General features: G+C 43.8%; 1 protein-coding gene across 4 annotated transcripts in view; it reads right to left on the bottom strand.

The window, feature by feature from the left end:
• GALNT7 (polypeptide N-acetylgalactosaminyltransferase 7) overlaps positions 1-26,657 on the bottom strand; it is a gene marked incomplete at its 5' end in the record, with an annotated part of 116,455 nt that overhangs the window by 23,819 nt on the left and 65,979 nt on the right. For all 4 annotated transcript variants that reach the window (XM_080929029.1, XM_080929028.1, XM_080929030.1 and 1 more), the window contains one exon: positions 202-368. In XM_080929029.1, coding sequence (XP_080785155.1) covers positions 202-368 — 167 coding nt within the window. The remainder of the gene's footprint in view (positions 1-201; positions 369-26,657) is intronic.

Raw genomic sequence — 26,657 nt, 5'->3', positions numbered from 1 at the left:
ATAAAACAGGTAATTGTAGTATTTTAAAGGTGACTGCTAGGATTAAACAGAATGATTCATATACAGTGACTTGGCACAGTGACAACATACTAATGTATCAGTAGATGGCTTTCACTTTGAAAACATATTCAATTACACATCTTAACAATTACTTATGATTGACTGATTTTCTAGCCAAGATGTCAAGTATACAGATATTACCTTTATTGCTGAAGTCATCAATTAACACGATTTCTGCTAAATACTTCCTCGGCGTTCTTTTGATTACACTGTGGACCGTCCTCATGAGGGTTGACCATCCTTCATTATGGAAGACAATGACAACACTTGAGGTAAGCAGGTTTTCATCATAGTGCCAATACTTGCATCTGCAAAAAGAAAAGTTTGACGAGTGTATTTAGAGACAATCTATAGCGCTTGGCTTCAGAGTCTCTGGGCTTGTATTTTCTGATTGGATTAAATATAATTGATTTATCTAAGAAAACAGTACGAAGCTCTTTGAATCTCAACAGAAACACAAGATCAAAGAAAGAAGCTGGTGTTTAAAGTGACTCAAGATAAAGCTCCTTGGTATCAGCACATTGTGTGATAAAAGAAATAGCTTCTGAATCAGTGCCGAGGATGTCAAAGATGCGACTCCAGCTGTCGGCGGCTGTTTTCTACGACACAGACATTGTTGTATTTTCCTTTCTGAAACTTGAGCTTTAAGTGCAAGAGCTTTATCCTACTGTCTAATTGGACAGCTAAAAAAATATTTAGAGAAAAGTTAAGCAGGTGAATCAGGAACACATGGGAGTCTTTGGGAAACTGATCACTGTATGGGAGAATCTCTAATACTGTCGGAATCTAATGGACCGATTAAAGAAAGATCCTTGGTTACTCCACAAAAACGAGACAAGCAGCGTTCAAAGCAACAGTAGCAGGAATACAGCTGTTGGAAGCCCTGTCCTAACATGAAGACTCTCAGAACAGTGTCTTATGAAGATTCCAGAACTAGGGAAGACCCAAGTTTGGAGGAGCCCCATTCTCTTTCAGGGTAACAAGCTCAAAATACAGAGGCAGTAATGTGTAAACCTGGGGCCTTTGCCCGTGAGACAGACCAGAAGGTAAAGGCACTTGCTGGGCAAGGCTGGCTAAGTTCCTGGAACTGAGGTAGAAGGCGGAGCAGGAGTGTGTGAACATGTATAGACTTAGCTTTAAACCATTTATTGGATAATATTTCCCAGAATGGGCTATTCCATAACTGATTTAATGATTTCCGTATTGATGGGCATCTCACTTGGTCCTATGTCCTCACATAGAAACCATAGTATGGTAAGGAGAGAGCTCCATTAGTTTCAGCACCATGTTCCCAGCAGCTAACACAGATGTGTTCTCTTCTTAGTATGTTCATCCTGTATAATCCTATTCCGAGATAACAGAGAGCCAGCAAGACCAGGTGGTCCATATCCGTGGAAGAAGAGCCCCTTTCAGGACAAAATGGGGAACTGAAGATCTCCTAGTACAGAGATGGGAAGAAGTCTGAAAAAAACAGAGGACAGAATGTAACAAAAGCAGACAGAAAGCAAAGTACAGTGGCTCATGCCTGTAAGTAATCTATTCCCGAGGTGGAGGTGGGATCAAGTCAAGGGCACCTTCAGGACATAGGGGCTAGGCTAGCCTGAGCTACAGAGTGAGATCAGGCTAGCCTAGCAGATGAGGGAATGGTCTTGTGCCGTCTCCACTTCATCCCAAGCTTGAAGAGACTGCTCAACGTGCAGTGTCTGCGGTGCAGAACACCGACAACAGCTCAAGTGTGGTTAGGCTGAAGCTATAGTCTCCATCCCACTTCTCTGCAGTCCCTCTTGGCTGTAGAATGACCTAGGGTTAGAAGTTTCCACATATTTCAATGGGGAACAAAGAAAGTAGCTAAGGGTTCAGTTCTTGTTTGTTGACTATGGTTGAGGCCTGTTCCTTTTAACAGAAGTGTAGCTACTTTGTATTCAGCCTCCATGCTGGTCATAAGGTGAAATTAGGTTCAGGTTCTCAGCTTGCCAGAGTCATTATCCATAGCAGACACTGAAGAATTCTCCTAGAAAGTCCTAACACTATGACTGTATACTTATCCCGTGTTATCTCAATGCTCTGAAACTCCCCCGTTCCTCACCCGTCCACAACCCCTCTTACCTCACTTAGGACCAATCAGCTTAAAACTTAGCTGAAAATACTATGTCTACGTAGACAAATGTAGTACTGCCTCCACCCTTGCCTTCTGAACTTCTGAACCTGTTTTTTGTTTGTTTGTTTTTTCGTACAAAAAGCCTGCCCTGAGAAGAGACTGGCACCACAATTGATTTCTTTTGTGGTCCTGATGGATCAGTCTTGGGATGTGTGTTCAATAAACTATTCTTGTTTAACTGAAGTCAGTGTTCTTATGGTTTGTGTAGCAATTCCTGAGCCCAACAGCTGCCAGTGGTAGGAGGTAGGCGGGCATACAGAGGCTTCGTGGCATGGGAGATTTAAGTCATAGTTTGGCTCTAGATGGCAAGAAGAACTTAGAAGATCCAGTAAGGACCGAGATGGAGATGAGCCAGCAGGGTAAGGATGACATGGAAGGGACCACTAATCACCAGAAGTCACAGCAGTACTGATGCCCTGTGGGTAGAATGTGTCCTCAGAGCTTAAATGTTTCAAACCTGATCCCTAAAGGCAGGAGTGTTGGGTGGGAGGTAAGGCCTTGGGGTGACTAAACACACTTATTCTGTTATTATCATGGTGGGTTTCTCAAAACCTCGAGGTTGGCTCCCCCTTTTGCTTCCTCTCACTCATTTGCACAGGACCAGTTCTGCTCTTAATTAACCCTTTCCCCATGAGAAGAGGCATGAGCAAGGAGCTCCCTGCCAGATGTTTGCCCCTCAGTCTTAAACTTTGTGAACTCTCCGAGTTTCATTTCTTTGTTGTTACTCATTGTGCAACCTGTTATAGCAGGATCAAAATGGACTGAAACCAATACCTCAGAAGCTGATGAAGAGAATTCAGTGTATTCATGGAGACAGGGCACCCCTCACTTAGAGCCAGAAGGTGGCAGCACCTCAGGAACTCATGGCCTTAAGTCACTGGATGCTGGAGAGGAAAGCGACCTCTACAGCTTAGAAACACCATGAAGAAGTGCAAGCCCCTAACGAAGAGCCAGCCCAACCAGAGAAGTAGGGTGATGAAGACTGCATCCTCTCTGACCACAGGCTTCCCTTCTCCACAAGCAGGTCCTTGACAAAGCTTAGCTCTCTGACAGCTTTTCTGGTTTACTGTGGTGAGAAGAGGAGAAAGCAAAGTGCACACAGGGAACTTCTCATGCATAATGTCTTTACTGGATAAAGAGATATCCTGGGCTGGCAAGATGGCTCAGTGGATAAATGTGTCCAACTGCTGTACTTAAAGATCTGAGTTTGATTCCAGGCACCCATAAGATGGAAGGAGAAAATGGACTCCTGCAAGTTGACCTCTGACCTCCATACACAGTAATTACATGTGAAAAGAAGAGGAACTATTCATGATACAAAGGTGAAACCCCATTTTGCATCGTGTTTCACCTTAACTGTTGTGTAAGTTGCGATAGAGTCTTTATCTGAGGTCTTTTGCTTTCTGAGGTTCTAGTTATCTGTGGTCAAACAGGGCTCAGTAACACAGAACTATAGACTCAAGAGAACAGGAGAGGCACACGGAAACTTATTTTATGATCAGTTATTGATTGTTAATCTCTCAGGATACTTAATATGTATACTATTTTTAATCACAGAAATACATGTTTAGAAAAAGAATAGTATAAATACAGGGTTGGTCCTAGTTGTTCCTCCAGGAAACTTCCTTAGGGGTCTTGACTATATTCTCCACAGATAACTGTTAGCTGTAGGAAAGAAAACCAATTGTAATGAAAAGCCATGTTTAGGTAGATGGGTCTAGTTATGTGTTTTTTTGATTCATTTCTTTTCGCCAGCATATCATGCTCCACAAGAGCTTTTCGATTGTCTAGCATCAAGGACAGTAGAGTCTCAGCTACACTGGAGAACTGTTCTGGTCACAAGTTTTCATATTCAGATGAGAAGATATGGAGTGATCCTGGTCACCCAATGGAATGTTTGCACAGTAGCTTCCGAGACAAAAAGCATTTGTGTGCATGTGGCTATGTGCTCTGTGCTGGCCAAGGAAGACACCAGATTCCTGTCTGTCACTCTCTAATGTATTCCTTTGAGGCAAAGTCTCTCACTGAGCCTGGAGCTATCTATGTTGGTGGCGAGAGTGTGCAACAGAGAGCTGCGGCTACAGGGCTGCAGGCATATGAGGTCATGCTTGGCTTTTTTTTTTTTTTTTTTTTTTTACAAAAACTATAAATTCGAGGAATTCAAAGCTAAGTCATCATATGTGTGCAACAAGCACTCTTATCTACTGAGCCACACCATGACTTCCTGCCCCCCAAGCATTTTATAGTGACCTCTGTAATCTACAAAGTAGACCGCAAAACTCAAAATGAAACCTGTATTGATATTTTACTTGTGGTATCTTTACAGTTCTGGCATCATCTGTATGTTCATAAAACCCTTGTCATAAGGCCTAAGAGGTGGTGCTATGGTTAGGAGGGCTTGCTGCTCTTCCACAGGTCCCAAGTTCAGCTCCTAGTACCCACATGGACGGCTCGCAACCTCCTGTAACTGCATCTTCAAAGGATCTAATGCCCTCTTGCCTCCCATGGGCACTCACACACACACACACACGCGCACACACACACACACACACACACACTCATGATTAAAATAAAATAATTTAAAAACCTTATAACTGGACCACTGGTAGATAATATTGACATAAGTAGACTATGAAAAGGCTGCCAGTTTTAGGTTATAAATTGCTGAGATTAGCATGCACTGCCATTATTCCACACCATTGTATGTGTGCACTTCTGTATTCGTGCAAGGAAGTGACCCAACTTCTCAGCTTGTACCTTAAAGAACTGCAACTAATTTCTAGACTGTTCGCTACAAGTATTTGTTTTAATAAGAAATAACTTTAGACTCTCTTTTGTTAATTCTGCAGGAAGTCTAAATCTAACAGCGAAGACTTTTTAGGCACAGGAATCAAACCCATAATTTGAGAAACACTGACTTTTTTATTAACTACCTTCTTCCATTTAAAAATAAATATGGAGCTTTTCTGGCCTCCATCTAAAAATACTATTTATCTGAATAATTAAAGGGAGAAGGAAATGCTTAAATCTCCCCAAAATGGAGCTTATATCCAATCCCTGAACACAGTAGTACTGTAGACATAAAATGTAACTTAGCATTCTAAAATGTCTGTTTTAAATGAAAGGGAAGCTATCCCCATTTACCCGGAGCATCAAACTCAACAGACTGGAGGGAGAGGCCTTTGTCCAAGTGTATAAATGGGGGAAATGGCAAAGATATAGAATTAACACCCCAAACTATAATGCCAATCTCTTATTATCGCTCTCTGGATATTCATTTTTATCAGCTCCTGGAGAAGATTAGAGAATGCTCCAAACTGGGTATTATTCTTTCCTAAGTTCAACCAAAGCTACATTAGCCAAACCATTTTTCTTTATAATTTTATCATATCCTAGCTCCAAGTCCCTAGAACCTTCCTCCCTAAATTACTATCATATATAGTGTTTCCCATTGTGTTTGCACTTGACTGCATTTTATGCATTGACTTAGATGCTGACTCCGGCAGGCTCTGATCTCCGGGGTGAGTTTCTCATTTTCGTGTACTAGCATTGCCCCTAGCTTTGTGTACGATCATCGCTCCAGGTTTCTATGTTGTTCTATGTTGAAATCTGGCTCAGTACTCTTACATCGCTCTATCTGCTGCTCCTCTGTCTAAACACAAGATCAGGGTTTGTGCTTTAAGTCACACGCTATGGAAGAGGATAAAAAGTTCCTTCTCTATTTCACTTAGGAACACTAACACTCAAACGAGGACTGACGACCTTACGAAACATCCTGCTAAGCTGACGTGACTGGGTATGACAGTCTCCTGGTCTACCGGGAGTGTCTTCTTTCAAAGATATGGCTTGGCTTCTTTTCCTAGCCCCATGCCTACCTTTAGTGAAGGTGAGTCTTTATGTCTAAATTACTGGACCTTCCTCACATCAGTGTCCAGTCTTCAGCTAGAACAAACTTGCTCTCTTCTTTTTGGAAAACCTTGTTCCTCAAGCCACTTCCCTTTTCTTCAGTGTCTTTGGGTGAGTGATGAGATTTCCTCAATATTGGGTCCTGTGGGGGGCTTTGAAAGTGGGATGGGGAGGATGAGGGGTTGGAGGGCCTTGTGAGAACCTTGATTAGTTTGACCACCTAGGACCCATCTGCTAGAAGGACAAAATCACCTTCAGTAGGCTCTCCTTGGACTATAACTCAGGCAAGCACCCAACCCCCGCCCCCAACCCAACCCAATACAAATTTAAAAATAAAGAGACATTTTAAAGCATAGTAAGTCTAATACACTTTTTAAGAAGTCAATTATAAAATTTAATATGCAGATCATTTTTGATAATGAGTAAACAAATCTATACTACTTTCCCTGATATTTAAAAATCATATATTATGCCCAAGCAATTTATTTCTTCATTGCATTTGCACTTCAAGCAGAGCGTATGTTTGAGAGGAAGCTGACACTGGGCTGCATTTAGAATGTCTGCCTGAGTCAGTCACATCACAAGGTCCACCTCCTTAAAGGCCGTTCCAAGTAGGAGACCATCTCTGGGCCAATGAATGGACTAGTAGGGAACTCTTGTCCTAGCAGGGACAAGGAAGTCTTTCACTTTGGATTCTGAGCGTCTGTGACTTTAGTTATGGTTGCAGGAAGAGGCAACTATGACCAGTTTCATAGAGAACGTAAGAGCAAGTCGTTATGTGGAGGTGAGCGTGTATGGCTGTTCATCATGGCTTCGCTTCTTCGTTTGCTCCTCCCTGGTTATAAATCTCCAATGACTGTCACACGTCCTGTGTGATCTTGGTTTCCACAGGACAGTCAATCCAACAGGTCCCCTTGGCCAACTTGTTTTAGCTTACCTAGGTGCAAAGATTTGCTTTTGGAGAAATTACCACATGTAACATGTCAGCCTTAATATCTTCACTAAATCTAAGCTCGTTATATACATGTGCTCATGGAATAAAAGTTAAGAGTTTTACTTGTCAACCATTAAAACAAGCCATCTATCTATTTCCTCTTGGAGAGTTTCTCTCTGCTCATTTGAAGTTACAGAAAAATGTTGGGGCTGGAGAGATGGCTCAGTGGTTAAGAGCACTGACTGCTCTTCCAGAGGTCCTCAGTTCAACTCCCAGCAACCACATGGTGGCTCACGACCATATGTAATGGGCATGCGATGTAAACAGCCCTCTTCTGGTGTGTCTGAACATAGAGACAGTGTACACACATACATGAAATAAATAAATAAATCTTAAAGAGAAAAGAAAGACAAACTAGAAATGGCCTCAGGGTAGTACCACTTGCATAGATGGATCTTAGCATTAGAGAATTACATATATTACTTAAATTAGAAACATAAACCAAGAGCATGCGTGGAACAGACCTATGCCCTCAGCCCATATATAAGTTGTACATCTGGGTTTTCATGCAGGACTGCTAACAGCAGGAGCAGGGGCTGTATCTAACTCTGTTGCCTGCCTTGGGGGCTGTATCTAACTCTGTTGCCTGCCTCTGGATCCCTTTTCCCTAACTGAGCTGCCCTGCCAAGCCACAGAAGGAGAAGATGCACCCAGTGCTACTGCAACTTAATATGCCAAGCTAGGTTGATATCCATGGGAGGTCTCCTATTTTCTGAGGGGGAAGGGAGGCAGGAAAGGTGGAGGGAGGGGGAAAGAGAGGAGGGTACTGGGTGGAGAGGAAGAAGGGCAAGACACAATCGGGATGTACAGTGAATGAAAAAATAGTAATTTGAAAAAAAAAGAAACATAAGATACTAATTTGAAATAATAAGGAAAAAGCTTACAGGTCTCATAAACACTAAGAGCTACCTAAAGTCAGATGACTCATCCTGTGTTTATCTATTAGAGTGGTTGGTGTCACAATTCTGAAGGCTCCTCACACTCTTCCTTGGACACAGCAAGGGCTGCTGACCAGACTTACTAGATGACTCAGGCTTGCTCTCTACAAGACAGGTGGTGGGGTACAATGATCACTTTTCTTTGGTCCCCTATTCTAGCCTCCACGTAGATGATCTTTTCTCAATACCATTGTCTTTCCTTAGTCAGGTGCAGTGGAGCCGAGTAACAGTTTGTAACCTAACCATTTTCTCCAACTTCCATCCATGAAGAGCTGGTGCCCATGTCCTCACTGTTAGACACTAATTACTTTTCTCTAATGTCTTTATTAGTCAGTCCTCCCTTGAAGGTCACAATTCAGTCTGTGGTAATAGAACTCACTCAGCTTATTATCTGCAAAATGAAAATATCAGAAAAGCAAAGCTCAGCTCTGTCCAAACAGCATTTCACGATCCTGCCAATTCTCAACACATATTTGTTGATTTGATTAAAAAAAATGTTTATAGGTCTACTCTTTTTCAGTATTGCCTGATGTCACAGAGCACCATGCATTTTTCTTTGTTAGTGAGTCAAATATTATTGACAGGGAGAATAATAAATCTTACATTCTTTGGGGAGGTTGAAATTCAAGTCGATGGACAGAATTAATGGCTGTGCCTGGAAAAAACATTTTCAAGTATATCACCTGTCATATAAAGACTAAGTAATTGGGCAAGCTCAGCTGCTAACAGTAATTCTTGTTTGAGCATGCAATGCAGTACCACAGTTGGAACCCAGAGCAAATATTAAGGTAAGGCCAGTGTGTAGCTTTGGCCTGGTCCCTCAGATCAGCTCAGTCTCAATAAATGACAGTTGTCTGTCACGTGCACAAGGTTTATGACAAGAGTTCTGGTTCCAGTTGGGTCACTGCATCAATTCCTGCTACTAGGGTCTTGCTCGGAAGCCAGGTGGGGATTCTGAAGGTTGGTTCTAACCAAATAATCAGTGGGTTAATGGGGGCGGGGTGGCTTCAACAAAGCAGGTTTCCTAAAATCATTCCAGGCTGAATCCCAGGCTAAGAGTCACAGAAGAAGTACTAAGTCATAGCCTTGTGCAGGGTGCACAGTCTAGAGCAGCAGGTACAAGGGATCCCCAGAAGCATCATAAAGGTGTACGGAGAGAGCCAACTTAACTGCTGTTTTCCACATATAACATACAACTTCTTTCACAGAGACCCTGATAGTAAATAAAATAAAAATCAGGAAAACTATGAAAGTATTCCTTTCCAGTCTCTCTGTGACAGTAAGTGTCCTGTCACCCCACAGTGAGATGCAGCTACATCATCAGCCTTGATGTCACCCTTCCTTTCCCTCAGCTCTCCACTCAGAGTCCTCTGCCAATGATCCTTAACACACTCACGGTATGGCCAGAATTCACAGCTCCTAAACAGCCAGAGCCGTCAGATGTGATGTCTTCTTTGGACAACTCAGCTTGTGTTCTCTGCGGCATCCTGGGCCAGAGACCGCTAAGAACGAGAACAATTCCATCTCAGCATCAGCTGGAGCTGCTGCTCTGTTAGAGCATCCGGCAAGCCAAAGGGGAAGTGGGAGCCACGGATTTAGAATTTTTGAGGACTGTGCAAGAAGACCCAGGAGAGAGAGACTTGTGCAGCGGATTGATGACAAACACGGTGACCTTATGCCTCTCTGCTAGAGACAGGTGGCATCAGAGACACTTAGGCTAGAGTCCGAGGACATGGTCAGCTGGGGGGACAGCACTGAGAACACAGAGCAGAGACTCAAGTCTCATGAGGAATCTCAGAGCGTCCATTTCCACTCAAGTGTCCAGCATCCCCAAAGGCTTTTGGGACTCACTGCAATAATAATCTTGCAGGGTGGATGGTGTCTGAACCAGATAACCAGTGGTTCTGTTATCAAGTACGTCATTCACTCCCCCCGAGACAGAAAGTGTGTTTCTAATAGCCTTCGCTCTTCCCAAAGCTCTCCTACACATAGTATCTCATCCAAGTCTCTTGCAAGGCAAAAACCATTGATTTTCTACATATAGGAAATGAAGCTGTTAGGTCATATGACTTGCCCATCAAAGTTAACAAGGGAAGTGAGTTTAAGAATGAATCCTTACGTTCTAGCTTTCAAGTCTCTTCCCTTAGACTGTATTTACTAATTATCACTTACAAACTCATAAAGCAAACAGGAAAACGAATCACTCATTTTCACCCATATAAACACAGTGCACAGCTACTAACAAAAGTGATGCCTCACAGCATGGAGGATTTCTGCCTGGTTTGAAGGGTTGAGGATATTAAATGTGTCTTTAAAACCCTAAGAATGCTAAGCTGTATTTTTTGGGGATAGCTGCCTTCAAAGTTTTTCTCCTTTATTTAAAGAAAAACACACTCAGACAGACATGTCCAGTTAATGATCTGAAATCTCAAACCACAGTCCAAAAAAAAAAAAAAAAAAAAAAAAAAAAAAAAAAAAAAAATCTGGCAGAGAGTCCTAGGACAGGACATATGTTCTTGTATATTTCTCCAAAACTCCTTGGGAAAGAAAAGAAAAGAAAAGAAAGAACACTTCACAGTGTGAGCCATATGTTTATAGCTATATTGGACTCTCACTCCACATATGAGCTTGCATATGACATTCTAATTTTACAGAAATGCCAGCTTATCAAACACCAATATACTTGAGCTAAAACAGCAGCCACAAGAGGAGTTAAGGATCAACACACTGTGAACCACGCACAGATGGGAAGGTTTGCGTCTTTGAGCTACTTCATTAATGTAGGCTTTGCCTCATTCTGTGAAGGATTTCAGTCAGCTCACAGAGACGGAGAATGGCACATCACAGACCTTAAAGACAGAAGGAATGGATAAGGAAAGAGGGTAGCAAGAGCAATAATGCAATGTGTAAGGTGCATAGCAGAGTGTGAAGGGCTCCAACGAGCACAGTTCTGAGGCATTGCTCACAAAGAATATGCTGCGGATGAAGCCAGCCTGCATTTTGCTAACGGGTGCACCCTTCCTCTCTAGATACGTCTTATGAGTCTGCAGTTTCTTATTTTTTAGCAGTAAAACCTCATCAAATCTATGTGTAGGAAAGTTCAGGTGAAGTAAACTATCCTTGCTATTCTTGGCTTGAAGTTTAGATGGGAGTTGCATTTTTTTTGAACACAGAGTCTTATGGTAAGTGCACACAGTAATGCGTTGCACTGGGCTATGCTTAGATGAAGGCTTCAGTGGCAACAGTGGCATGGTGCCAGGCACAAGCCATTACAAACAGTTGTGCGGAGAACAGGTTGAGAGCTGAAGTTCAGCACAGATTTGAAGATCACACTTTGCAAACATTCCTTCAGATGTTTATTGAGTCATCTTCCGCTTCACATTTCTTCACTCGGTGAGCGACGTTACGCCTTCTTGGTGCTCTAATTACAATAAGGAACTCGCCTCCACCATATGGAGGACTTGAGTTTCCAAAAGCATATTTTAACTCTGCTAATGACAGTTGGCACTTACAGGGTATGGTGGAACTTCAGGTGGTGTTACTGGGTGCTTTCCTACAGAATCATTTGATATCGAAGGTTCTGTAGTGCCTAGCTATGGATTCTTACAGCATGATTCACACTCTACTGCAAAACGAAGGATGCCCAGCATCAAGACAGTACTGTAGCGTTTGGGTTACAGATGCCGAGAACAGCACATAATACATAACAGCTAGTGTTTATTAACTCACAGGCCAGTCAGCTTCTGCAGCTAATGCAACCTTATTAACCATGTTTAATGATTTATGTCATTAAAGCATTAGAATCCAGGTAGTTCATTTAACATGCAATACGACTCATATGCATGGAATAGTTAGTAAATATTAAAGAAGAGAAAAACTAATAATGCTATTTCAAGAAATTATGAGTCTGCTTTTTTTCTGGCATTATTAGAGTCTCTACAGGGCTGGAGAGATGGCTCAGTGGTTAAGCGCACTGACTGCTCTTCCAGAGGTCCCAAATTCAATTCCCAGCAACCACATGGTGGCTCACAACTACCTGTAATGAAGTCTGGCACCCTCTTGTGGTATTTCTGAGACAGCTACAGTGGATTTAAATACATAAAACAAACAAACAAATAAGTTTTTTTTTAAAAAGGAGTCTTTACTCTCCTCCACCCCCAATTCACTTTGAGACCTGACTTCCTATCTTTTCTTGTACATCGGTACGATAATTTTACAGACTATCATCTGAAACCAAGTCATTAGACTGAGTTGATGCTGGATATAAGGGGCTTTTTCTATGCATAGACTCAGGTTCTATGAACTGAGAGAGCATGTATGCAAATTCTCATCCTAAAGAAGACAGATGCCAGGAAGGCTCAAACCCAAGATTTTGGAAAACATTTTAGTTCACTGAAAACCTCACAGGGAACCCAAGGACTTAACACATTTCAACATCTCAAGAGGGCCACTGCCACTTGGAACAATGGGTCATAGACTTCCACCTTCTCCTTAAAGTCCTCAAAGAATTTTGAATTGAACTATAGATAAGCCAATATGTGAAGGAGGTTGTTATCAAAAAGGAAGAAAAAGAGAAAAGGCAAGACAAATCCATTCTATATGACATCATTGCAACATGTAAGCTGGATGTGATGGACAGCAGGAAAGAGAGAGGGGGCAGGAAGAGAGAGTGAGGGAGAGGGAGGGACTCCAGAGTTGAAAACTACAATTGAGGAAAGGCAAGACTATCAGTTCTTTGGCCTAGACACTCAGTTAGAAATCTGTCCAACTGAGATAACTAGTAAAACACACAAAGACTGAGTCCCACGTGAATTCATCACAGCATTTGTATAATAGTGAGGAACTAGGAATGGTTCCAAATGTCCCAAAATAGTGGACCAGAAGAATGAATTGTGGCCATCCAGGGGGAGGAATATCTAGTACACAGATAAGAAAATAGTGTTTTAGGAAACAAACCAAAACATTTAAAAGACACATAAAATGTGTCCTGGGGTTTATTTATAAATTAATAGTTGCTACCGAACTTCATTGCTTTTTTTTTTTTTAAAGGTTTGTTCACTTTATATATGTGAGTACACTGTAGCTGTCTTCAGACACACCAGAAGAAGGCATTAGATCTCATTACAGATGGTTGTGAGCTAACACATGATTGCTGGGAATTGAACTCAGGACCTCTGAAAGAGCAGTCAGTCAGAGAATGAGCCATCTCTCCAGAGCCCTAATTTCATTGTTTTGTTGTTGTTGTTTTTAAAGTACCTGGAAGTGGATGTGGTGACTTATGCCTGTAATCCCAGCACTTAGGAGGTAGAAACTGGATAATTAGAGTTCAAAGTTGGGGTTGGAGGGCAGTCTTCGTTATATAAGACCCTGTCCCCCAAACTCACAAACAAACACACAAACAAAACAAACACACAGCTACTGTTGTGGTAATGAAAGGAACTGTGTTCATGAAAACACAGTGCCCTGCTGCCTGAATGATTTTCTCATATTCAAGCCGTCAAATGCCAGTGTGCATCAGTGGTGGGCACTGAGGACCACTGGGGAGAGTTTTGCTCTCTGTGCTCAGAATTTACACTAAAACCTCCATGAAAGAAGATGACGCTAGAGTCTTCCTTAGTACTGAAGACATCAGTCAGTGTTAAACACCAGTTCTCCTAAGTTATAACTTCCCTCAGCACTATAACACACAATGGGGCTTTTTGTCTTTTCAATCTTAGAAACTTGAGAGTGACGGGTAATTTGGTCGAGTCCTTTGGTTATCAAATGTACCACTTTCAGAAGTTGATGTTTATCTGTTGAATCTTCTAGAAGCACAGATTCTTGTAAGGCTTGTCATAGGCTAAAACACACACATACACACACACACACACACACACACACACACACACACACACACACACACAGCCACATTTGCTCTGTTCTAAGAACTAATTGTTCTTACCCTAGAAATGAAGTTATCTATATGACACAAGCCATAAGACTTTTAAATCTTTGCCTGCATCTCTAGAACCAAACGTCGTGGCCATCTGGACTTTGTGGGACATTTCTTCGAGGCCAAGACTGAAGTGACAAACAGGTACAATCTCTTTTTGTTTATGTGGTACATAAACAAAAAAATCTGTCATTTCTCTCAGGCAGATAACAATCTAAAACTACTAAGATGCCAGATAAAGATCAAGGCCAGTTAACCAGATAACTGACTCAGAAGAGCAGATGCCATTTGAGAAAAGTTGATGCTCAGGACCTGTGAGGACCACTGCATTTACAGTCCTCGGCACCCCTGGAACTCTGAATAGGTAGGCTAATCAACCAAGACCAGTACAGCAAAAAATCTAATAAATATTCTAAGCAGTGCAGAAATTTGCCTGTGTTCCATTGTTTATGCCCCAATAGCAGGAGCCTCTGGGGAGCACAGCTGGGCAGGCCTCCAGCTTCCTTCCTAAGCCCATGTTAGCGGTGAGATATCTATAAAAGGAGATAGGAGATAATGAGGAAGGGTGGGTGAGATAGAGGAAAAAAAGATGAAATACAGGCATTCTACTACTACTGCTACTGCTGCTGCTGCTACTACTACTACTACTAATAATAATAATTAACAAAAATAAAATAGGCCAATTTATTTCTATTCCTTGTATGGAAACATTTAATATTTTATGCCTTTTTTGACACTTCTATAAGCTATTATCAGATTTTATTTTGGCACAAATTAACAAAGTTATTTACAATATTAAAAATACAAAAATGCCCTACTAGTGGGACTTTAGTATTCAGCCTTTGTGCACACAGTGATGGAGCTCAGAGCTGACTGGCACTGACCAGATGATGCTCTGGTCCTTTCTGCTTTTGTACAGAAGACGTATCTTTGCTGTAGACTATTCGCTGCCACGCTGTTCCACATTTTATACATTTTGTTGAGGATTCTGTTGTTTAAAATGGCCCCAAGTGTAATACCACACGCTATCTAGCATTTCCACGCACAAAGGCACCATGCTGTGCTTTACGGAGAAACCTTGTTCCATAAGCTTTGTGTAGGCCCCACAGCCATGGCTTCTGTCAAATACTCAATAGTATATGAAGGAGGAGGAGGAGAGAGAAAGAAAAGGGGGAGAAAGGGGGATGTCTTAAAACAGCTACATACATAAAATAAAATTGAATACTGAAAAGTGTTGTGACCAAGGGCTTGCAAAGCCCAACCCTCTATTTCCTTTGGACGACAGCGCTCAGTCTTCATAGAGCAGATGTGTGATCACTGACTATATAGCAAAATGCAGAACTTACATTTCATCAACAAAGGCAGCTGCTGAAAAAGTCAGCTATACAACCAAACTGGGTGGCACAGGCCTGCAATCCCAGATCTTTGGGAGGCCGAGGCAGGAGGACAGTATGGCTAAGACTTGGCTACAGAGTGAGATAAAGGCCACTTTGGGCAACGTAGTAAAATCATGTACTGGGAGGTGGGGCTGCATTCTTAGGCAATGGGTCAATCCTAGTATTACACTGAGGAGGAACTGGAGTCGGGGTCAGCTACACAATTGGCTGCTCAGACTGCGCAGTATAAGGGGATAATGTGCTGGGTCGATGGGTTTCCAACTGCACAGGCAAATGCTTCTGCATGCAAGATGTAAAAGACAGGGATGGAATTACACCTTTTCAATTAAAATTAAATGTGTGTCCTGACAAAAACAATACTGGGCCAGAGGATAGAACTGAAATCAATAGACGCACTTAAAAGGAGTCAGGATGAGTCAAACACGCTCGGTAAAATATTTAAGAATGTAATAGAAAGATGCTGGGGAAGCTGAAGCTGCCAAAGGAACAGCAAGAGATGGGGAGGGCGGCCTCGCCACTTAGCAACAGCAGTAACCAAGAGACAGAGAAATTAGTCTGTTTCCTGACAACTTACCCTTGCAAGGACAATGTGCTCTCTGGATTGGATGCTAGGTTACAAAGATTCATAATCAAAAGAATTATAGGACTAGCTTCCATATAGAGTTAGATGTTCAGAAATGAGAGAGGTGCTCTTTCTATGACGTGTTCATTTAGTGTTACTGGAATACTAAACCCTACACCCACGATGCATTGTTCTTCCCTCCCTTTGACTCAAATTAGAGACTAATCTCTCGAATGCAGAAAAGCAAGCATGTCTTGACCCCTGTGGGTGTGCAGGACTCTGTGTGGCTCCCGGACTTCACCACTCCTCCTCTACGGTGGGCAGTAAGATGAACGGTGAAGATGAGGGCAACACGCTCCAGGACACAGTGCAGAGGGAGGAGCGAAGAGTGAGGAGGAGGAGGGAGGAGTGAGAAGTGAGGGGTGAGGAGGGAGGAAGAGGAGAGAGGAGTGAGGAGGGAGGAATGAGGAGGAGGATTGAGGAGATGGGAGGAGGGAGGAGTGAGGAGGAGGTGGGAGGAGTGAGGAGTGAGGAGGAGGAGTGAGGAGGGAGGAGTGAGGAGATGGGAGGAGGGAGGAGTGAGGAGGAGGTGGGAGGAGTGAGGAGTGAGGAGGAGGAGTGAGGAGGGAGGAGTGAGGAGATGGGAGGAGGGAGGAGTGAGGAGGAGGTGGGAGGAGTGAGGAGTGTGGAGGAGGAGTGAGGAGGGAGGAGTGAGGAGATGGGAGGAGGGAGGAGTGAGGAGGAGGTGGGAGGAGTGAGGAGTGAGGAGGAGGAGGGAGGAGGGAGGAGGGAGGAGATGGGAGGAGGTGGGAAGAGGGAGGAGGGGGGAGGAGGGAGGAGGAGGAGGAAGGAAGGAGGAGGCGGGAAGAGGGAGGAGTGAGGAGGAGTGAGGAGGGAGGAGGAGGAGGGAGGAGGGAGGAGGTGGGAAGAGGGAGGAGTGAGGAGGAGGTGTCTTACCACAAGTAAGAACCCCTGCTCTGTGACACAGTGGGGGAAGAGGTCATGGCCCACAGCCTCCAGCTCTAACCAGTGGGACCTCGGCTACCCACTGTGAGGGCCATCTTGTGGGCTCCATATTACATTTGTTCCTCACAGTAACTTTAGGAGCCAAGTCTTTTATGACCCACATTTGCCAGAAGAGGAGATCAAAGAGCTCTAAATGTGGACCTCGCCAGGCTGACTGTTCTCTTCAGCTCTTCCTAGGAGTCTGCAGTGTGAGAGGCCCCAAGCACCCTGATCTCAGGTTCAGGCTTGCTGCGATGGTATTCTGCCCCAAAGGCTGCAGCCCTGTAAGCCTGCTTTGTCCTCTTGTTCAACACAGGGTGTCACTATGTCGCTTTGTTTATTCCCGGGAATCCACCTGCCTCTGCCTCCCCAGTCCTGGGGTAAGAGGCACATGACTCCACACCTATTCTGATGATTTTACAGCTGCCAAGGCTGAGAAGACTGTTCCACAGGAACATGCAGTAGAGACGGTAGAAGCCTCTTGGCGACGGTTCAGAGACACCGGAGATTCTATTCTACTCCCCAAATGGAAACCTATTGACTTTCTTTTTCTTAGGAAACTCATGAGCAACTAAAACTCCCAACAGTGAATTTCTCTTTTTCCTGTTTCAGGGAACTCAGCTTAGGTCTCCACGCAGGTACTCTCTCAGCACTAGACAAAATTAAAAAAAAAATCAAACATTTGGACAAACTCCATCCGAATGTTCAGTAATTTGATGCTGGAATATTGAGGAATGGCAATTGAAACATACTGTCTTTGTCTTCTGCAGCTAAAGTGCTGTGTTTCTGTGAAAGTAGGAAACATCCCATGTATTGTTTCGTCCATCAGTCTCCGACCAGAGCTGAGCTGCTCCAGGCAGCCTGCAGCCTCCGTGGGCCCTAGATTGCAATCGATACAATGCAGCGCGTCCACACTGTGTCTAGAACCACGCGTGCAGTGAAGTCAAACAATACAAAATGGGAGAACGCTGCCCGCCAGAAACAGTTTGGCCTCATTATGCACTGACTGATTTTAAATTAATTTTTTGGTTGCTGCATGTTCAGAATTTTTTTTTTCTACTGCCAACTTCTTCACAACTCCTATATTTAGTCACATGACCAGTATGTGAGCCATAGCTAAGAATCTGACCTAGGAGACAGGAATGACAGGGCAGTTAAGCCAGTTTCTTAGTACCAGTCCCTCTGCTCTTGGAGTTCCTTCTGTCCTCTTCCTAGTTTGATACTTCAGCTTAGGCTTAAGCAGATGTCCTTTAAGCACATGACTGGGATGTCTTTTCCAGACGGTGCTTCTCTCTGCAGCTCTGGGTGTCCTGAAGCTCTATCTGGAGACCTCGAACTCACAGATATTCACCTGCCTCTGCCTCTGAGTGCTGGGTTAAAGGTGTGTACCACTACTCCTGGTCAACTGAGATTTTTTTTATGCCCACTTTTAAGAGTCAGATTGGGATTTATCATCCTTCCTTTGCTTTTATGTTAGAAAACAAAACAAAACCTGTAACTTAACTTCTTACATCAGCCTAGAAAAAAATGGGCCTCATAGCATCTTCATACATAATCTCATAATGCTTTAAAACACTATTGTTGCATCGATTTTACTTTTGTATTGTGTGTGTGATGTATGTATGTGTGTGATGTATGTGTGTGTGATGTATGTATGTGTGTGGTGTGTGTATGTGATGTATATGTGTGTGTGTGTGTGGTGTGTGTGATGTATGTGTGTGATGTATGTTATGTATATGTGTGGTGTGTGTGTGATGTATGTATGTGTGTGGTGTGTGTGATATATGTGTGGTGTGTGTATGTGATGTATGTGTGTGTGGTGTGTGTGATATATGTGTGGTGTGTGTATGTGATGTATGTGTGTGTGTGTGGTGTGTGTGATATATGTGTGGTGTGTGTGTATGTGATATAAGTATGTGCGTGTTGTATGTGTGTGTGATGTATGTTATGTATATGTGTGTGGTGTGTCTGTGTGTGTGATGTGTGTGTGTGATGTATGTGTGTGTGGTATGTGTGATATATGTGGTGTGTGTGTGTGTGAGATGTATGTGTGTGTGGTGTGTGTGATATATGTGGTGTGAGTGTGAGATGTATGTGTGTGTTGGGGGTGGCTGGGAGGAGGTGGTGAAGCATGCCTTGTGGGAGTTGGTTCTTTCCCTCCACTGTGAGGGTCCCAGGGGTCACTCTCAGGTCATCAGGAGGTGCCAGGTCCAGGTCCTTTGACCACCTGTTGACTGTCACTGTCTCCTCTGCTTCACTGCTCCTCCACGCTCCTCACCCCCTCCTTAAGTGTTTCCTTACACTGAAAATGCTTTGTGATTGTGCCGCAAATACCACCCATAAAACTGCTCGTCACCTTTCCTCTTGTTGTGTGGGGAGGGGCAGCTGACCCAGTGAATGATCCTAGGAAGTCTGGATTCTCTCAGGGCAGCCACCTAAACTTTGGTGGTCACTTGGAGATTCTCCGTGCTCAGAATGAGCAAAGAACATGGGGAGATTTCCTGACCGCCTTAACCTTTAAACTTTTATGAATCTTCTATGAGCAATGTGCGTCCAATCCATTCCTACTGACAGCTATCCTGTGACTTTGAATCTTCCGCACAGTGCCTACGGAGTCTAATAAGTATTATGGGGGGGGGGGGGTTGAGAATCGAAAGGAAAGCAAAAAGAGTGGACTCAAAGGAAGAGATAAAATTCAATGGATGGCAATGGTGATGCCTTAAAGCCCAGAGGCAGAGGCAGAGGCAGAGGCAGGTGAATCTCTGAGCTTCAGGCCAGCCTGGTCTATAGAGTGAATTCCAGGACAGCCACATAGAGAACCTTGTCTCAACAAAACAAAATAAACTGACCACCACCACCATCACCAACAACAAAGCAATAAACACATAAAACAAAAACTCCAGGACTGGAAAGAATTGAAGGCCACATCGTATTGTTTGAGAGAAGAAAAAAAGAGATAGAGACAAAGTGGAGAGAAATCAATCTTATACCACTGTCACCGCTATAAATAACTGGCGTATTTGCTGCCTAGTGTTAGCTAGGCAGTTTGCAAACCTCGTCTCTGGCAGGTATCACGTAGGGAAGACAGATGAGGCTTAAACACAAGGAAACATAAGCAATGGTGACCTCTTGGCACACAGAATTAGCTCATGTCCTAAAAAAAAATCAGGAATGTATAAATGCACAATAAAAAGACACGTTCACCAGTCAGTGGTTGCTGCTAAACACGGAGAAAGGGTAGGTAATCATTTTCCTCTTCACTTATAGAGCAAAGGGGTCTTTCTGCATCCTGGGAGCTGGTGTACAATGTAAGGCCTGACAAGAGACGTTTTCCTAACAGGGCTGTATCCTGGAAACGGGGCAGAGTGAGCGTAGCAACATCAACTGGGCGACCGTTTATCTCCTTAGATAATCCACCCGGTTCCCTGCCTACTTTGGGGAAACTGAAGAAGGGTGAGCCTGGTCTCTCTTGCTGCCGGACTGATGCCTGCTCTGCTCTGCTGAGCGGCTGGATACTGAGTGCAAGTTCTTAGAAACAACCACGATTTGCTAATGTGCTGGAGACCAGGGCGCATGTCCCTGCACCCCACTGCCTAGCCTACTTGATCAAGGCTGCAGCTGCTCCTACTTTCCCCACAGAGCTGTGATGTCGGCAGCGGCCCAGGGTCCGTCCACTGCCTGCCTCCTAGACCTCTGAGAACACAGGAAGAAGCCGAGTAATCTTGAGCCGTCATGGCTGAGCACTGGCTGTTTCTTCAGCTTCCAAACCTAGAGAAACAAGGTAGAAAACTAGCAGAAGACGTGAACACAGGAAGTCAAGGAATTCTGACATAGGAGAGATTTTTGGAAGATCATTTAGGGCAGTGATTTCTAGACACTTTGAGGAGCAGGGGTTATGGGAAGACGAAAAGGATGGAAGTCCAGAGTCGTCTAAAAAGACCTTAACGGAGAGGAACAATCCTGCGACGAATGCATTTAGACTGTGCTTACCACTTCTTACAAATAAGGAGACACTTCAGAGACAAGCATGGCGGTGGGGTGGGGGACCTGATCCACAATGCCACAACGGGTGTGACCCACACCTTACCCTATGATGGACACCTCAGGGTGGGGGACTTCACCATGGCGTACGACTAGCTTTACCTTACGCTTTTCTGAGATGACCCAGGCCCTCCTACTTCATTACTTCGGAACTGTGCAACAAACGTCTTCCCTTGGAAACCGGAACTGAAGGGAGTGGAAGGAGCACAGTATCATCCAGTTGTGCTTTCCCTGCTGAAAACCCGGCTCTACAGTGAACTCAAATGCTCAAGCTATTCTGCCTCTAGCAGTGCTACACACGGCAAACGTGTCCTCTTTTATACCACTAACTTGCTAAAAAGGGGGAAGCCTTTTGTTTCTTTTTTTAAAAAAAGATTTATTTATTATATACAAGTACACTGTATCTGTCTCCAGACACACCAGAAGAGGCATCAGATCCCATTACAGATGGTTGTGAGCCACCATGTGGTTGCTGGGAATTGAACTCGGGACCTCAGGAAGAGCAGTCAGTGCTCTTAACCACAGAGCCATTTCTCCAGCCTTGTATAGAATAAGCTATGTAGGGCCCTGAACCCATGAATTAAAAGTTTAGAATTAAGTCTTTGAAATAATGTCTAATAAAGTTTGCATCATATAAATACATTTTATTGTTATTTATCCTATCCTGTCTCTAGATTCGAGGAACGATGGGTAACTTTTGTTACGTTCCTAAATTCCAAAAGCAATCACCATGAAATATTAACTATTTCGAGAAGGTACCCAGCCAATAAAATGTTGAAAGCTTGAGTCCTGGCCGCCGTCGTGAGTTCAGTTTTAATTCTTATGACAATGGCAAATAGTTTCAAGATGCCACCTAACACCATTTCTGCCCCAAGAATACCAAGGCTGGCCACTAAGCGCTATTCTCTATCCACGAGTCCTATGTCACTGGTGTAGAGACAGGGTGCCATCGCGTCAGGTCATCTGCCTCTTTGCAAAGCTCCGGTATCCTTATAACAGAAAATCCAAAGAGGCCGAGGCAGGACAGAAGCTATCTCAAAATGGTAAGTTATATAGAGAATTTGGGGTAGTCTGGATAGACTGGAGTAACTGTAGTAGGTAGTTAAACTTCCTGATGTTCAGAAGTTTGCAATGAAAGGCAGTCTTGTGTTATTCTAATTTGTAGCAATGAATTTATAGAGAAACTGCTTAAAATCAACGTAGTTTTTGAAAATCTACTGGCTTTTCCCTTAATCACTGTGCCTTATAGCTTTCAACCAAAAGCTGTCAGCGATTTCCCTGAGGACTTCCCTGAGCCCCATCCCAGCCCTCAGGCTCCTTTTCCTTCAGAAACAAAGAAACCAACCAACCAAGCAACAGCAACAAACCCAGAAAAGTTCTTCCTTGGAGGTGGCCACGGGCCTGCAGCTCAGAGGCGCAGGCTCTGGGGGGCGCTCTTGCCTCACAGGAGGATGAGCTTGCCGACGCTGCTCTTCTCAGTGCAGTTGGGACTCAATCTGTCTCTTTACGTGGTGCGTGCTCATCTCCAGGGCCTCGAGAAACGGAGTTTAGACTCTCAAATCTTTCTCCAGAGCCCTTTATCCTAGTTTTTGATTTGCTCACTGGGACTTTCGATTCTGCACAAAGTGCAGGTATCTCCCCCCCCCCCCTTTGATTAAAATGACAGTGCTCACTCTAAAATAAGTTACTGGGTTAATGAAAACAAAACAGCAAACAAACAAACAAAAACGGTGTTTTTTCTTCCCGAATGTTTGCTATATGTTGAAGATGGGATCTCCCCCAGGATTCAGTGACGAGAACACAGCTGTGGGCCGTCTCCCCGGGACACACTAAAAGGTATTGCTGAATGTAATTAGAGTATATTATTCAGATGGCTGTAACTTGTGTAATTAGCTTGGCTTCCAGGTGAATTTTTTTAAAAAACCTTTTAGCATGTTTACTTTATATATTGTAGGCTTGACAAAGCAGCCGTCCTGCTGATGTATCTTTTACGTATTTAGCTCCCAGTGAGCAAAGATAATTAACTTTCTCAAAGCGTACTTGGGATACACACTGTGCAGCTTCCACAACCCCCACTGAAGACAGAAGGTGCTGAAGCTGCCCCCATGTCCATCCGACAGCTAGCCTTCCCTCATGGGATGTCAGCCTCACACTTAATCTGGAGACAGAGAAAGTATCCTAGGTGTCTCTAGCCTGATTTAACTACTTTGACAAACTGTCCTCTCTCCAATCTTGAACACCATCAACACTAACAGCCACACAGCAGCAACAGCAGCAAAAACACATGTGAAAACTCCTTAGTGTATGGCCTAAGGATGTCACCACAGGGCCTCACGGCCTACCTGGCAATAGTGAGCCCTCTCTCTACTGCCCTGAGTGTCTCTTGCGTGTGTGGGCCCAGGACAGCACCTGCTCACCGAGTGAGAGGTTCGGATCGTCCCTTTTCTTATGTGACAGCGAGCCAGTTCCCTATGTTCACAGAAGTGACCTGTTTTCAATGTGGAAAATGCCTTCCTTTCTTAGAGTTGTGCCCGTACCGCACGGTGGCCCCACACTCAGTGGCTTGGCTCTGATTATTCTTTATAACCAAGTACTTGTGATCAAACGGTATTGCCCGTATTCCTGGGAAGCTTTTCATAAACAAGGGAAAAATAAAAGATGAGAAGAAATCAGATGACTTCATACTTAGGACTTCAGGAACCAGGGGGACAGGACGGGAGCTCGTAAAACCTGTATTGTCACTGTGGGACCAAATCCCCAGGGAAAGGAGAAGTCAAAGACCAGTTAAAGGTCCCCAGACGGGTCTGCTCTTCCATCCTTTGTAGCCTTGAGACCCTCAGGCTGTGTTCTCCGTTCTGCAGACATTGGGAGGCATCAGGTTCTAGTAAAGGGCATTTCAGGGAAATCAAAAGCCCAATCCAAGGGTGGTAATTGCTCACTGTCAACCCCCTTTCAGTTCTGCCCGATGCCCTTGGAGTTTCCCCAGACAGCTTAGCATCATGCCAAACCCAGTTGGTTTTGAAGCCACAAGGCAGTTCAAAGAGGAAGACCTTTTCCTTAAGGTTTTCACAGATAAAATATGTTCACCTCTTAAACTAAGAGTGGCCTGTCCCTGATAACCACCTAACAGTAACTAACGCTCGGGAGGAAACCCCTGAACGCCCAGGTCCTCCACAATGACTCAAGGCCACTTCCCTATTCACCAAGCACACAAGGGCAAAGCACAGTAAAGAGCTGCGCACTGATAGCAGGCTGTATCCAATGGTTCTGGATGTTGCAGCCTGAGCCACCGAGTCCCCAGAAGAGCCATATTAAGCCCAGAGGACCTGTCCCCTGCTGTTCACCCCGAGCTTCCACAGGGCTGCAGTGGCAACTGCTGGAGTGTCTGGATCTATTGCAAGTGGCTCTCTTTCCTGAGGAACTGACCTTCTAGTACACAGAAGGCTAATCACTTTGCAGAGACTAACAGCCTTACAGTCTGAGACCTTCTAGAAAGAGAAAGTCCGAAAAGCATTCCTGTGGGTATTTCAGATAGGCAGGAAACAGGCTTTGTTTCCATTCCAAAGTTGCATGTGATGTGCAAATTATGTGTAGGCACAAGTTCCTAAGCACTTTACCCTCCAACTGTCTCCCCAGAGCAGGAAACTTAGTCTGACAAGAAAAAAAAAAAAAAAAGAAAAACAAAACAAAACAAAACAAAAAAAAAAAACTCAAAACCAACCAAACAAACAGAGAACTCAGCGTTTTACCTAAGATTTTTGTCACCAAAGTGGGATGGTTCAAGATACCTTCGAATGCCACCGCACATAGTTTTTCAAAGATCTAAAAAAACGTTGAACTGTATGTGTTTTGCCTGAAGGGATGTCTGTGTACCACATTCCTGTAGTGCCCACAGAACCCAAAAGAGGGTGTGATCTTCTAGAACTGGAGTGACAGATGCCTGTTAGCCCAGAGTTCACTGCAAAAATGCGTGGTCTTCTGCTGAGCCACCTTTCCAGTCCATACATACATATACACATATATACATATATACGTGTGTGTGTGTGTGTGTGTGTGTGTAAAATTTTACATTCCTGGCTGGGAGCAGAAGGTTGAGAAAAGCCAGTGTAAGCAACGGGAGTTTCTAATTCTCCTCTGACACACGGGATGATTTGTGAGACAGGTGACCAGGGGGAGGGGATGAGCCATGAGGAAGCAGAGCTAACTCCCATGCACCTGCAACTCTGACAAGACAGTCAATGTGAACCAAACGGGGCAGCAGATGAGTCACCCCCGCTTTGGGGAGGGTTACCCCCTGAGTGTGTCAGGGAAGGCATGCCAAGAGAGGGTAAGGGGATTTAAGATTATGGGTGTTCTGCTGAGATGGCAGTTCAGAACAACACATCAGCACAGTTTTCAGTCTCTGTAGCCTCAGTCTGTGAACGTGAACCTCTTCCGTGTAAAGAAATAAGAGTGATATGATATGTCACCTTTTGATTTAACACACCTCCTGCTGTTAACCAGAATATTAAACAGAAGCCATCACAGCTGGGGAAATTCCCAGGGGGAATGTATGTCCCTGCACATTTCTTTTTATGTGCATGTGTACTGGAGAAAGAAGAAGCAGAGATTCAGAGCAGAACTTATTTTACAAGTAAATCTGGAAAAATCCCTAAATGTACTAGAAATTTCCAGGAGTGACAAATTTCTAGTTAGAAAGTACCATTTGGAGTCAAAGAAGAGAAATGGCCACAAAAGTTTACCTGAAACCACTTTCAAATGAGTTTGCTATGTATTAGACTTATATGTTAGATCAGCTGCAAAACTGCACTTTGCAAATGAGACATATGTAAATGATGTCTTTATGCAGGAAGGCAGGTACAAGATAAAACGAGGCCTGTCATTGGATGAGAGGGAAGGATGGGCGGGAATAAAGTTTTAGAAAGAGAGGGAGGAGCAAGAGGAGGAGGAGCTGGGAACAACATGGCAGCAGATGTTAAGATTCTTCTCTATGCATAGATTCAGAATGTTATGAATATTTTGTAAGGGATGTGTGTCTACAGGATTTTGTGCTATCTAGATGGGAAAATTATATAAAGTGGATCAGAGGTTACTGTGTGGTGTTTTCCTTCGTGTGGTGACTTAATTGAGTTCAAGAAAAGGTGCTGTGGCTGTGGTGGGACACACCAAGCCCGCCACGGAATAGGGATGTGTGGGCCCGGCATGGTAACATCACGCCAGGAGAACTCTGAGTGGGTGCACCGTGGGAAGGTGCCTCGATGTAACGGCTTGCAGACCTCCTAGGTCAGAGAGCCAGGGCATCGTGGGCGCAGGAACTGGTCATGCCATTTCTTTATTATTTACCACAACAGCAACAGATATATTTTGGAGTTTATTAGATAAGAGGGTTGTGGGTTAAAGACGGTTCTTGGCGTAACTGGGATGCTCATAGAGACCTATATATATTCTGATAGTAGGAACTGGGGCAAAGTGTTGAAATGTACATTTATGTGCACGCTCATCTATGCACATGTATGTGTACGTGTCATATATTACCCCAAATATGTTTTAACTTCCTATGAGTGGCTCCAAAGTTCTTGCTCACTGCAACCTAAACTGCTGAGTCAGACTAAAGAGATACTGAAATAAAAAAGAACATTACAAGGCTGGAAATGATAGTGTACT

This window comes from Micromys minutus (genome assembly GCF_963924665.1).
Source record: "Micromys minutus genome assembly, chromosome: 14".
NCBI lineage: Eukaryota > Metazoa > Chordata > Mammalia > Rodentia > Muridae > Micromys > Micromys minutus.
This window is presented reverse-complemented; position numbering and strand designations above follow the sequence as displayed.